We start from the raw sequence: 14,889 nt of genomic DNA, 5'->3' as shown, positions 1-14,889 counted from the left end.
GAGAGAGTATGCTAGTTTAGGCCAAAAATATCTTGTTGTTGGTCTTATAACAGTTTATGTTTTAAGATAAACAATTCTGGTACTGGGTTAGATCACCACTTGACATTTGACACAAAATCTGGGTCCTGAAGCAAAACCAGGTGAGAACCACTGATTTGTGGACCTCATCTACATGAGTGGAGATTAAATGTTGTTTTCTTACCAGGCGTGAGTGTCGGCCCCTCTGCTCCCGCCTTCTGAGTTTGTGAGTTGAAGGGAAGGTTGGCATGGGCGGGGCCACAGATATAGATATGGTGACCCGACCACGCTCTCTGCTGGTTGAACGCTGACGCTGCTGCTGATCTGTAAAGTACACACACACACACACACACACACACACACACACACACACACACACACACACACACACACACGCACACACACACATACACACTTACTTTAGTTGGCTGAGCTATTTTAGTCTAAACTAAAGTATGAATTATAACAGCTTCAGTTTTATGGATTGACTGCCAACTGCTAACTAAATTGTTAAAGTGCAGAAGGCCTCTAATGTATTTGGTGAATACTGACGATGTACAATCAATGTTCTGGTCACATTTTATGTGTAACTGATTAAAGTAAAATTTATTCAAGGGGAAAATATAAATTATGCTAGATGGTTCACACTGAACTTGAGGCAATGCTAGATCAAATTTCATCATTCAAACACAAGGTGGCAGTATGAATCAGATGTTCAACAACAAATTCCCCTAATATCTGCCTTAAATTTTTTCAGTATATATATATATTCACACATATTTTAAGTAAAATTTACAGCTTCAAACTCCTTAAACACATTTTCAGGTAGACTCAGGAACCTGATAGATATTTAGACAGACTGAGGACTACATAATAACACTTTATTGATCCCCGAGGGGAACTCCAGGATCATAATTCTCATCTATCTTGATCTGTCACTTCTCTACGCTGATCTATCACTATTGTGGCCCTGGGCAGACCACTGAACCACAGTGGGAATTTGGTTACAACTTTTGTTATATAGGATATGTTTGGATGAAAAGAATTACTAAAATCAAATGGTACTGTGGTTTGGAACCAAATATTATAGGCCCGAAAACCTGACTCAGTACCTTTGTGCAGTGCCCGCAGGTTGAGCTTGGCATGTCGGTGTAAATCCTCTAGACATGGTGGCCGTGTACAAGTGTGGAACAGATTGTGTTGTTGATGCCATGAAGCCTGATAGTGGGATGTCAGTTTACTCTCAATGTCCAGATTTGATACCGCTAGAGAGAAAGACAAAGAAATGACAAGGTCAGAAATCTGGAATGTGTACAGCATTTTTATTCGAACTTCTAGCAAATAAGAATCTGCTAAAAATAGAACAAGATCCTACTGAACAGAGTGAAATTTCTACATCATTTTTCTTTAATGCTTATATAATTTTATTGAATATTAGGTAATCTTCATCAGAACCCATTGTAGTTGTGTTGGAATAAACTTTTGTTGTTGGACAGGTAATGGGAACAGTGTGTTCTAAAAGAACTACATTATTTAGTATTATGTTGGAATTCTTGAGGACATTTCCATAAGAAGGAATAGAATAGATTCCAAATTATATAAATTCCAAAAAGGAATATTATTTAAACCAATCTGAATTAAAACCGATTTTAAACCAATGGCAACGGTGCAGTCGTGGCCAAATGGATAGAGAGTTGACTTAAAGGTTGCGGGTTCCAGTCTCAGGTCTGGCTGAAATTGTTGTGGGGGGAGTAAATGACCAGCGCTCTCTCTACCTTCAATACCATGACTGAGGTGAGACCCTTGAGCAAGGCACCGAACCCAGGTGCCTGAGCATTGGCTGCTCACTGTGTGTGTTCACGGTGTGTGTGTGTTCAATGCTGTGTGTGCACTTGAATGGGTTAAATGCAGAACACAAATTCCGAGTATGGGTCACCATACTTGCCCACACATCACTTCACTTTCACTTTCACTGAATAGAAATACACAATAGTTTAGAATTTTTAAAGAAATAGGTACTTTTATTTAGTAAGGATGCATTAAATTTATATACAAATTTTAATATCAAATAAATGTCTTTATTTTACAGTTTCTATTCATCAAAGTATCCTGAAAAAAACAATAATACATGTTTTTGAAGCACAAAATCAGCATTTTAGAACAATATTCTGAAGCATTATTTGACACTAAGGACTGGAGTAATGACTGCTGAAATTTCAGTTTTGCATCAAAGGTATAAATTACATTTTAAAATATATTCAAGAAGAAAACTTATTTTAAATTGTGACCATTTCAAATGATTGTTGTATTAAATAATGCAGCCTGGATGTGCTTAGGACACTTTCTAGAACATTTTTAAAACTCTTACCAACCCCAAACGTTTGAGCAGTAGTGTGTTTCCACATTCATTCACTGTAATCAATATTATGTATTACAAGACAACAAATGGAATTCTAGGGAGACAAAGGTGAAAGACAGTTTCATTAGTATTTCTCCCTCTATCTTTTTCTCTTTTCCCCAGCATCCTGTCTCCTCCTCTCCTCTATAAAGGAGCATCTGCCCATCAGTATTCAATGCACAGTGGTCCCCTTGAACTACCCAGAGTCATCTGTATCCAAGCAACCCTTCATATCTAATTTACAATGAATTAGCAGATCCTTATCAGGCCGTGATCAGCAAAATAATAACAGAAATGCATTATCTGTCTTAGAAGACCACAAAGAAAAGGGTGGAGATTAATGATGATTGACGCTTAGAAAAACACTGGATTTTATAGCAACAAATCCTTTGTTGTATGTAATTGGAACAAAAGCCATAGGATATATTACTTGAAAGTGTAATACAAAACAGAAGTGGCTTCACAAGGAAGGGTCTGGGGATATTGTTTTCTTAGACTCTGGTTTTCTGAGAGGATACTGCAAATGGGGTCTTATATTTCTGAAAGCTATGGCTATATATGATGCAGACAATTCAGGCTGACAGTCAGAAAGGAAACATGTGAGTACTTATTAACCATGAGGTAAACCATGACAATAACCATGTCTGTTGGTTTGACAGAAATGAATACATACAAGCCCCCCCCCACCTCTCTCTCTCTCTCTCTCTCTCTCTCTCACACACACACACACACACACACACACACACACACACACACACACACACACACACACACACACACACAGAGGTATTTGGTAATCTGATACCAGCCCTTTCTATAACCTTTAGTCTGAACACATCTAAAGAAACATTAAAATGAACAATACACAATACAATACTAATCTGATACCTGCTATTTGCACTGTTACATGTCTTTTTATGTTCAGTGTTAACTTGCATTGAGTAACCAAAAATTTGCAGTGATACCACATATTTGCACAGTTAAGCTACACTTAACAATAAATGAATTGCATTGCATGAGATGAGTTTTGCAAACAATGCAAACCTAACTGCTTAAATTGTATACATTTTTACATTGACTTTAAACCATATTCTAATCAACTAGTAAAATAATAACCATCTTTTGAAATTTGTCTATATAAAGGGAAATCAAATGCCTTTGGAATATGGAAAATCAAGTGAACTTTTTTATAACATATATTTCATAAATATATTGCATTTAGTTAGTGCGGTGGAAACTTAATCACTGTATTTTTTATAGCTTTAACCTTTTTAAGGTTTTAAAGACATCTGATTGACACTTTACTGATAGATTCAGACCTCAGCCAGTGTGAGGAATTTAAAATGTATTCATGCTTCAATTAAAATCAAGAGGCTCCCATTGATAGTAAGTCTACACTAATATAAAAGTTTTTGTTTTTACTTCAGCTACTTAAGCACCCTATTCAATTTCCCTAGTGATTTTTTGGTCCTGTAAGCAATATGGCAAATCCACTGACTAGTCTGAATGAACCTATACCATTAAACTACTCGATGTAAAGAAAGTTTGAAAGAACAGCATTTATTTGAAATAGAAATATTTTGTAAGACTATACATATCTTTACTGTCACTTTTGATTAAATGGGTCCTTGCTGAATAAAAGTAATAATTTCTAAAACAAAACAAAAACAAACTTACTTGCTCAAAACTTTAGAAAGTTTATAATATAATATAATATAATATAATATAATATAATATAATATAATATAATATAATATAATATAATATAATATAATATAAACTGATATGTCCACCAATGAAAGCTTTTCCAAAAGGTAGGCAGCTTATCCTTCACAAGAAAAGCAATCCCATAATGCACTGCGACACCTTAGAGAAAAAAAAAATCCAAAATGGAGGACAAGGAGGACAAGGTGAGAGAAACACTGATATAAACGTATATTTCATTGAACATCTGCTTTGGAAATAATTGTCTTGAGTTAGTGTCTTGATATTCACCTGCTCCTCACCTCCCCTCCCTTTTTTGGACGTGTACTGTAATGATGTGCGACTGCAGTGAACAGACTGTATTACTCAGCACCGCTCTGCTATTCCTATCGTTTTTGCCCCGCATTATCAAAGACTGATCCTCATGCGGCACATCTAGCATACATGCACCATTTTCATTCCCTCTGCACTTGGACATTTTGGACATCTATTACAAATTAATTCAGCCAAAGATGAAGTATGCTTTGTATGCAGAGTTACATATAGCATGATGTAATATAATAGTCTGAGACTCTTATTATGTCATTAGTCACAGTTAAACTTATTACTACTTGTGCACATAGGGACATTTTCAAAATAAACTCCACAATACAAAGCACACAAGGAAGTTCATCAATGTTCATTTTAAAATGTAAACCACAAAAACATCAAAGTTCTCAATGTTCCGTTCAGTGGCATTGAAAATCGTGAAGAGTTTGATTCATGTAAAGAGGTCAATGCTTAGTGAGACAGCAGTACACTGCAGTATAATTGCACCAGAATGCAAAGAAACGAGTTGAACCATTAAAACGATGCTCATCTATATTCACGTTCATGAACTACCTGCATTCACCTCTGCAGGGATTCTAGATCACTTTCCTTGTCTGTAATCTAGTCGTCTTACCTGTTGTGCCTGCTCTCTGGCCTGCGTTCTTACTACCCCTCTTTATCCTTCTCCTCTTTTTCAAGCCACAGCCAGGTATTTTTCTCTGAGAGTTTCCCATCTTTCTTTGGACTGCTCATACAGAATGAAGGAGTGAAGGATTCTGCTAGCACTACTGCAAGACTGGGCGAGCTGCTCTCTCTCTCTCTCTCTCTCTCTCTCTCTCTCTTTTTCTTTCATTCTGTCTCCAGCAGGTGCACAGTCAGCAATGTGAGTCAGGACTCTGCCAGCAGCAAGGCAAAGTACTGACAGATCTCTAATTAGTAATACAGAAGGGCAATACAGAGAGTAAAAAAGTTCTAATTAAATACTGAAACTACCAGAGTATACAGGTGGAAGAATATTTTGGATTCAGAACTATATAATTTTTGCCCACTACCAATAACAGTTAATAATTCCATCAATATCATATATACAATACTGTTTGGGCTCTGTTTTAAGATTTTAGATTTTTAAAGATATTTTAATGTTTTTGAAAGAAGTCTCTTATGTTCACTGTGTGATAGCTGTGAGGTCATTAGTAGTATAAAGTTTATAGTTATTTTGTGAAGTTTTGTTTTTTGGTTGTATTTTTTATTTTATTTTTGTATGGTAGATTTTTGGTGTAAAGGCAAAGCTGAATCTTCAACAGTCATTACTACAATCTTCAGTGTCACATGATCATTCAGAAATCATTTTAAAATGCTGATTTGCTGCTAAAGAAAAATTTCTTCTTATTACAACTTATTCAGGATTCTTTGTTGAACATAAACTTCATTTATTTGAAATCTTTTGTAAAATTTAATGCATACTTGCTGAATAAAAGTATTAATTTCTTAAAAAAACAACAACAACTTTTGACTGAAAACTTTTGGCCAATATTGCATTACAAAATAAAACTGCCCACCATAAAAGTCCAGATCTCTAATATGCTCCACAACACAAACATTTAACAAATGTAGGTCTACAATGCACATATTATTATAATAAATAAATTATATATGCCTATTACATGCATAGTACAACTGCACAAAATAAAACAATAAGAGATATTCACTTCAATAAACTGAGAAATCCTAATAGCAAAATCAAGGGACAATTATGAACTACACACTCAAACTATAAATGCAATGCAATACAGGTCATGGAATTTTTCATTCCATCCACAAATATCCAAAGAAAAAGGACACGTTTTCATGCTACACAAATCATCGGTTGCACTTCTTCTTTTAATAATATACATAGATGTTCTAGTCATTAACAGTCAGAGCGCTAGCAAAGATGAATCTAGGTCAAGCTTGCCTAGCAGAGCTCAAAGACATTGCTGAGATCTTGCTGGGGAAAATCAAATAGTGGATTTATCTATCGATAGACTTAATATTAAAGCACTAAACGGCATTAAACAAGAAACATAAGAAGTCCTCATGCAATAACTCATCAATGATAAATGCATTTATTCCCTAAAAGGAGATTGTTAGCTGCAGCCATAGAGATTGACTGTCTCTCTGATGGGGGCTGGGGACTCTGTGTCTCACTGCAATAAGTCCTCATGCAATAACTTTAATACCCACTGATACTGGGGGGCACTAACAACAGTTACGGACTATAGATATCAATATATCTTGTGCCTCTTGTGATGAGCACTTTCCCCCAACGTTTACAGCAGTGGAGCCCCATTCATTACAGCAGCCACTGATCCGGGTTCTGTGTGACAGGAGTGGATTATTCTGTACTGCATGGGACCCCATTCTTTACAGCAGTTGATCTTCTTGTGACCTGGATTATTCTGTACCCATTTTTGTTTTTTTTTTTAGTGTACAATGTTATATTTTTTTTAAATTATTTTTATATTTTTATTTTTTATATTATTATATTTTAATTTTATTTATAAATTTATTTAACAATTTTTTGTTTTTAAATTTAGTGTACAATGTTACACGATTATCTCACAATTGTGAAGAAAAAAAGGTTAGAAAACTAAACAAAATAACATAATTTAGCAGTGGTTTTGACAAAATGTTCATTGCTTAAGTCTTTAAAAATTATATTAATTTGAACAAAATTAAAAAAGATAAATTAATTAAGGTGTCAGTGTCTCAATTCATAAAGACTTGTATCACTATTGGAATCCCCTAAATGAACGATTCAATGACAAATACTTTTTTTTTTAAACGGGCAGTTGTCGCCACCTGCTGATGGAAGAGTGCTCCTGTAGCTCAAGTGGTAGAGCATTGCGTTACGAAGCGCAAGGTTGGGGGTTCGATTCCCCGGGAACACATGATAGGTAAAAATTGATAGCCTGAATGCTGCTGGTAAGTCGCTTTGGATAAAAGCGTCTGCTAGATGCACGAATTTAGACTTAATTTTAAGAGTGTAAGCGTTTTAGACATACACTTTTTAAGATACTTTCATTCCTCAATGCTACTGTAAAGAATATGTGTTTATACGTCTTTTATTAAACTTTTATCACCAGTTCAAAATATGTAATTACGCATCTGTAACACAGAACTTGTGATGTATAAAAAAAATACTTTTATTGTATGCTCTTTCTGGATCAGCAGCAGCCTGAATGATTCAATAACATGGACAGCGACAAAAAGTGCTTCTCACGCTCCACTGACGCTCGCGATGTGAAATAGAACTAAGCTGAATCGATGTCTTTCAGGAATAAGATTGCGTGTGTGTTTAAATTGAGATCGCAGTCTTTAAACGATTAAATGTGCAGCTCGAATGTAAACTGCAAATTGTTTTGCGAGGATATCGTAACGTTCTCGCAAGACCAGCCGGATCTCGCGGGACACATCAGAGCTTGCGAGTACCACGAGATCTCGTCACATCCTGCTGGATTAATATTTTAGAATATAAATTATATTTAGAATAGAAAACAGTTTCTATATATATTTTATAGATTTATATATGCAAATTATATAAATACATAAATTTGCATATTTTTTTAGTTTTTTATTTGCAAATTATATAAATACATAAATTTGCATCAGGCCCAACAAAATAACATTTTTGCTCCCAGTTTTTAATTAATAAATGTCTTTTGATTCTTTTTAGGTAAAATTTATATTTTTGTTACTTTTAAATACAAATAGTAAAATAGTATTTACTACTGGTGTAGGATATCATATCATTATCATTTGTTATTTGCTTTCTCCCTCAGAGGAACGTTGCAATGTGAAACAGTTACAGTAAACAACATGCTCATATCATTAATTTATATTTTATTTCTATCTAAAAAGGTGAACACTGAGATATTTATGCAGATGCTTGTGTTTCCTAAAATCCAAAGCAGTTCATCCCGTGAGCATATCACCACTGTTCATTTAAAGGGGGTCTCTGATAAGATAAGGCTGATTTGACGGCACCATGACTGGGTGGAGGGTGAAGAACAAGAGGCCCTGTTGAGACTTGACTTACAGACCTTTACAAATGAGCCATAGCAGAATCACTGAAGCATGAAGACTGACCGCTGCCTGTAGTGCTGACCACTGCACTGCTCCGACACACACACACACACACACACACACACACACACACACACACACACACACACACACACACACACACACACACACACACACACACACACACACACAGCCATTTCAAAACCAACTCAGTGTGTAAATCAAAGATTAAAACACTATATTGGGTAAGGATCAAGTCTACATTTTTTGAAAACTGCCTATTCATTTTGATTCCTGTTTTAGCGCCATTATTAATTCTGAGCCTTTTTCTCTGCAAATAATATAGGAGAATAATAAACAGATTTCAGACAGAGGATAAGCAGATCAAATGGGTTGTTGAGTTTAGATGTAGGGCAGCATTGCCTCTTTTTCCCCTCTGTCACTCACACATAACCCTTTTAATAAACTCTACTTCATGCCAGTGTGTCAGAGTTTAATAATTCAGATTTTCTTAAAAGGACAGTTCACCCAAAAATCAATTCTGTTATAACGCAACCTCATGTCATTTCAAACCCATATGCAGTTATTGTTTTCCAATTTTTATGAAAATTCTTCACTTTTCTACATAAAATTGACAGATGCCAGTTCATAATGACCTTTGTTGTCAAAAAGCACAACAAAAGTAGTTCATATGACTTTGTGCTCTTTATTCCAAGTCATCTGAAGCCATACAGTAGCCATACTTTTACAGTGTTTTTTTGTCCTTTTTGGAACGTAACAACCATGGTCTTTAAAAACTGTCGCTGTATGGTTAAAAGCTGTGTGGGTATTCTTCATGGTGCACTGTAAAGAAAAAAATTAGTAAATAAAACATAATTGGATTTACAAGAAAATACAATTTCAGTTTTTCTACTTGAAAATAACGTTTAACTCAATGTGTTACTTGCAGCTTCTTTGTAATTGTTTGTGTAATTGTTTCTACACTAAGTTGTAAAAACTGTAAAAATACCAGAATGCCGGCCTGAAGCAACACAAGGGTTACTAAATAATGACAGAATTTTCATTTTTGGGAACTATTAATCAACACCCCAAATTCATCCGTAAGGAAGATGGACAATTTCTTAGTAATATACACAGATATGTGTCAAATCACCGTGCTTCCAACACTGCACATACATATGTAAACTATGGAAATGACAATGGTGCACAGACTTCCAAATTTATATCTGCAGATGTATGGATACAATGGAATAAAGCCATCAGAAGCCTGCACCTAAAGCCTTCATGGTAAAGAAGGATGACAGTTGACCAGCACTGTAATTCAGCATGCAACAACACGGCACTTTACAGTTTAAACAACTGCATGCTCCAACATGTTAAACCAAACATGGACAGACAGTCTGTGTGACAGAGACATCATCACTATGGCAGGCTTATCTTTCCTAGTACAAATCAAAGATGATCTCTGATAGAGAAATATCCAAGGCGGATGGATTATGTACACTGTAAAAAAATTTTTTTTGAAGTTGTAAGCGAAAAGATTTTACAAGAAAATACTACCTCAGTCTTTCTACTTTACTTAATTTCATGTTTGATTCAATGTGTTACTTTCCGATTTTTTTAAATACAGGACAAGAAGATGCAAACATTTATTATATATATACAGTTTGGGACATCAATACAGACCAAAAAGCAACTGATTTGAAGTTTAAATGAGCTGCATCATTTAATAGATATTAAAATGAATAGCAAATTAAACCGCAATAAGAGAGAACAGCATTATCTGATTGGATGCATTGGAAAGGAATGCACTGAAGGACGTACCTCTTGATCTGACAGGAACACAGCAGCCAAAAACCATTGTTCAGAAAGGACAGCTACGTCCTTTTTAACCAGGTCAGCTGTCCTTCAACACTCATTCCATTCATTTTCATGCATGCAGATACATGCTAGTGCACAAACTCACCTGCTGCGGTTTGCAGCCGTGCAGCCACATAAACAGACTAACCCTAACATCAAAGTAAGACCATCTGCAGCATCTGCATTTACAGCGCTCCATTTCCACCTAGAGTCCACCCCACTCCCCATTTCTAGGGGCAGATTGCAGGTGGTACAGTCTAGTCTGCAGACCATTTGCCCTTAATCTTCTAATGGGCAAGAGTAAGAGCTGCTCCAAAGGGAGATATTAAACAGGAATACAAGAAGAATGGTGTTTTGATATGATTATTCCTGCAAAATCACATTTTTCAGTTATATTAAATAGAATTGAATCAGCAAGAAATTCATCCAGTTAGAAGATCAAGAGTTTTATTATAACTTGCTAGTACATTTCACAAATAATTACAGCGAAAACTGATTCAAAATAAACCCTATACTATTTTATCACAGAAAAAATAAAAAATAAATTAGACACTAAGAAAAGATGCAAACATCTTTCAGCTATATTAAAGAGTTTGAACCGACAAAACCAAAAAGACCTAAAAGTTCTAGAACATAAATAAGCTGCATTATTTCCCAATATTAAAATGAATAGCAATTAGGAATACAGAAAGAAAAGTGCTTTGATATGGCTTTCCCTGCAAAATCGTATACAGAGTTTATATAGACTGGCGTAAATGCCAAAAAAATTAGTATTCCATCAATAAATAAGCTATATACATCCAGTTGGGAGACTTTGGAGTAATTCGAATAATTCTCATCAATAATCACAATCACCTTCAAATACATAATCATTCATACATAAAAGTCCTCACAGTGCAATGTAACTGACACAAATACAACTTGAAATAATTGCTTGTCGCTCTATGTAGACATCAAAGTGAATGAGCCCCCATGTGCACATATTTGAGAAGTGAACATCCTTACATGTGCGAGCATGCATTTGAGTGTGTCTGTGTGTGTGTGAGTGGTACACACTCCAGTCCCCTGCCTGGAATAATATAGACCTTCCCGCTAATCCATGTTAATCTGGTCACCCCGTGCCTGTGACCTTGGCGTCAAATGGTCTGATGGTTGGTGAGTGTTTAGTACAGACAGAATCACACTGGCAAACAGAGAAACACAGGTCTGGCTACTTTGGCCAGCAGCTTGTGGCTCTGCAAGATGTCCATTAACAGCACATATTCACATGCCTGGATTTGGAGAGAAGCCAATATGCCTATTGCAATGACAGTGTGTGATTTTGTGGCAGATTTAAACTGCAAAAAGCGTAAAATAATGCAGACTGAAATAGTTGATGACAATGCAAGAGTTAAATTTGCAGTATTTTCTGTCAATGGTGTGATGCCCAAATGCACACTTTATCATTTGGTGACTTGCAAAAGTCACAATCCATGGGTGGTACCATGGGTTTTGAACGGCCCGAAGGGTAGCACACCTGTTCTATTCTTTCCTTATCCTCATAGGTTACACCCTTCCTCTGCCTTTTACTGTGGCTTTCCTTAACATGACCTTTTTATGTCTGCAAACGAACCAGAAACACGCCTGGAACGCACTTTAGTTTCCAACAAAAACCTCTTTTTAACTATTTTTCTTTCTGAAGTGCATCACTTTCTAAGAGCTAAAAATCATTACCATTGTATAGAAAGCCTTGAATGCCAATTCTTTTATTCGTTTTGTTGATGTTTTGTTTGTTGTTGTCCTAACAGCTGTCAGCTCTCTCTTTCCAGATCATTCACGCACACACACACACACACACACACACACACACACACACACACACACACACACACACACACACACACACACACACACACACACACACACACACACACAAATTTCTACTTTCTAAATGATAAAAATGTGGATATGTGGGTTTGTGTAAGAATCTCTCAGACAGGAACAGGAGAGACTGTCTGTGGCTGATGGTACTGTGTGAGCCTGTAATTTTGACTGAATAACTAAGTATCCTGTGTGTAAAAAATGTTTAGGTTAATACATACTGCTCCTGTAGGCTACACCTAAAAATAAAGCCAGCTCATGGTCAGTGAATTCAATGTTACTATTGGATATTCAGTGTTACTTGCTGTTGCTTTGTTATTAATTGTGAAATGTACCAGCAATTTCTGAATGAAAATCGTTTCTATGGCATTTTTGTGTATTATGTGAGGATTTTAATGCAGGTTCCTTTGTCAAAAAAACAAACAAAAAAACAAAAAAACAAAAGTTGCTTAAGTGAAGACCAGTCAGGCCAGAAAACAAGAAAAATGCAAAAAAATATAAACTGCAGATGGTGGGGGTTTTGTCTGTTAATCTGCTTTTATTTTCACAAGAAACCCAGTATTTTCTCAACACTGGCCTCTAGTGCTGGAAAGCAGATAAGGCTGCAGTTAATAATGGTTACAGCTTAAAACTTCATTTCTCTTTACATGCAGTTTCTATACAGTAGATGCCAACAAAAAGATGGAAAAAAATCTGTCTGAGGGAAAGAGAGTTATCAGTGTTTGTGATCAGCGTCACAGACACCTCTGGGGCAAATGGGCTGTAATTTGACATTTCCAGCGTAAGATCACAGAGCACGTCATCAGCCACGACACCTCAGCTCCTCCTCCTCTGCCATCACAGAGACTCAACTGAGTTCACGGCAGGATGTGGCTATCTATCACACAGAGGCTAATCATGCTAATCATGTAACTGCCTCCAGACGTGACCCTTTAGGAGGTGATGTCTGCTAGTGTGCACATGCAGACTTTAAAATGGAGACAAAACTAATGATATTAATATAACATTAACTGTCAAGAGATTTCCTAAACATTACACTGTAATAAATAGGAATGCTAATGGATACCTTTCTTCAGGTACTGTAGGCCCAAGTCAATGCAACAGTGTCAGTCCAATAAAACAAACAAAACATTGTTGAAAGCACCACAGAGCCACAGTGTTTACACTCTTGAGGGAAATCAACTGACAAACAACTTACTTACAGTCGTCACTGCAGGTTAAACTGGGATACTTGAAAGTATTTTATCAAGAAAATATATTTAAAAAAAAATACAAACTTCACCTTCAGGCAATGGGCAAAGCTCTGTTTTGTGCTCAGGTTTATGGCTTAAACTTGTGACAATACCATCTGGAGGTGATATTAAGCCCTTGAAAAACAGTAGTGTCAAATATATATATATATATATATATATATATATATATATATATATATATATATATATATATAGATATAGATATATAGAGAGAGAGAGAGAGAGAGAGAGAGAGGAGAGAGAGAGAGAGAGAGAATTTTTTTTAATGTTTAATTTTTTAAAGTCTCTAATGCTCACCAGGGCTGTATTTACTTGCTTAAAAATACATTTAAAAAAAATTGATACCATAAACATTATTACAATTTAACAGAATCGTTTTCTAGTTTGATATATTTTCAAATGTAATTTATTCCTGTGGTTGCAAAGCTAAATTTTCAGCTCCAGTCTTTAGTATCACATGATCCTTCAGAAATCATTCTAATATGCTGATTTGCTGCTCATTTTCTTATTTGGTGATACACTCCTTACTATTAGCAATGTTGAAACAGCTTAATATTTTTTGTGGAAAATGTGTTTTTTTTTCTGGATTATTTAATGAATATTTTATTTGAAATAGAAATCTTTTATAACATCATAAATGTTTTTATTGTTACTTTTGATCAATTGAATGCATACCTGTGAAATAAAATATAAAAGTATTCATTGCATACAAAATTATTCATATTATGCCAGTCATTCAGTAGCACTACGCATCAAAATGCCATGGTATTAACATCTGATCCAATCATGGTAATTATGTACTCTATTCAGACATCCCCAAAACAGACACCATCCAGCCATTTAATAACTAATGCCACATATTAACACAGTTTCAGCCTTATCTATACATAGCGCATGCATAAACTATCACACCCCGAACATAAGCTGCACACATGTATGACACATATATATGGAAACACGCAAGTCAGAGGCAAAAGTTGGCTGACTCAAAATGAAACAGGAAGTCAGAGACACAAACTGCTCTGATCTTCTAATTTATACAATCTTATATGTGTGTGTGTGTTTAGAGGGCACGGATATTAATAAGCCATGATGAAATATACAAGGTTTTATATACAACCTTGTATATTTTATCATGGCGTATATGAGCAAGTATGACACGATTCAGAACACTGTCCAGAATACATAAACAATATGACGTCATTTATTCTTACATGTGGTCTACAGCAACCACAGAATAACAAAGAACAGGATGGAACAGACGGATGGAGTTCTTTACAAGTGTCTTTGTTTAAACAGCTTCTATTTCATTTGGCATGCAGTAATGTTATACACACACAAAGACACCTGCGTAATTCAACATTCATCTTCTGTTTAAAAGTCCAATAAGGTCATGAACACCATTGTACAAAAGTTGGGGGC

At 35.5% G+C, this 14,889-nt stretch overlaps 1 protein-coding gene across 4 annotated transcripts in view; it reads right to left on the bottom strand.

The window, feature by feature from the left end:
• Positions 1–14,889, bottom strand: part of LOC109068231 (Nance-Horan syndrome protein-like) — a 50,176-nt gene that overhangs the window by 11,290 nt on the left and 23,997 nt on the right. For all 4 annotated transcript variants that reach the window (XM_042766535.1, XM_042766537.1, XM_042766538.1 and 1 more), the window contains 2 exons: positions 1,131–1,283; positions 203–342 (listed from right to left, as the gene is read on the bottom strand). In XM_042766535.1, the coding sequence (XP_042622469.1) occupies positions 203–342; positions 1,131–1,283 (293 nt within the window). The remainder of the gene's footprint in view (positions 1–202; positions 343–1,130; positions 1,284–14,889) is intronic.

Source organism: Cyprinus carpio, chromosome A11, assembly GCF_018340385.1.
Source record: "Cyprinus carpio isolate SPL01 chromosome A11, ASM1834038v1, whole genome shotgun sequence".
Taxonomy (NCBI): Eukaryota; Metazoa; Chordata; class Actinopteri; order Cypriniformes; family Cyprinidae; genus Cyprinus; species Cyprinus carpio.
This window is presented reverse-complemented; position numbering and strand designations above follow the sequence as displayed.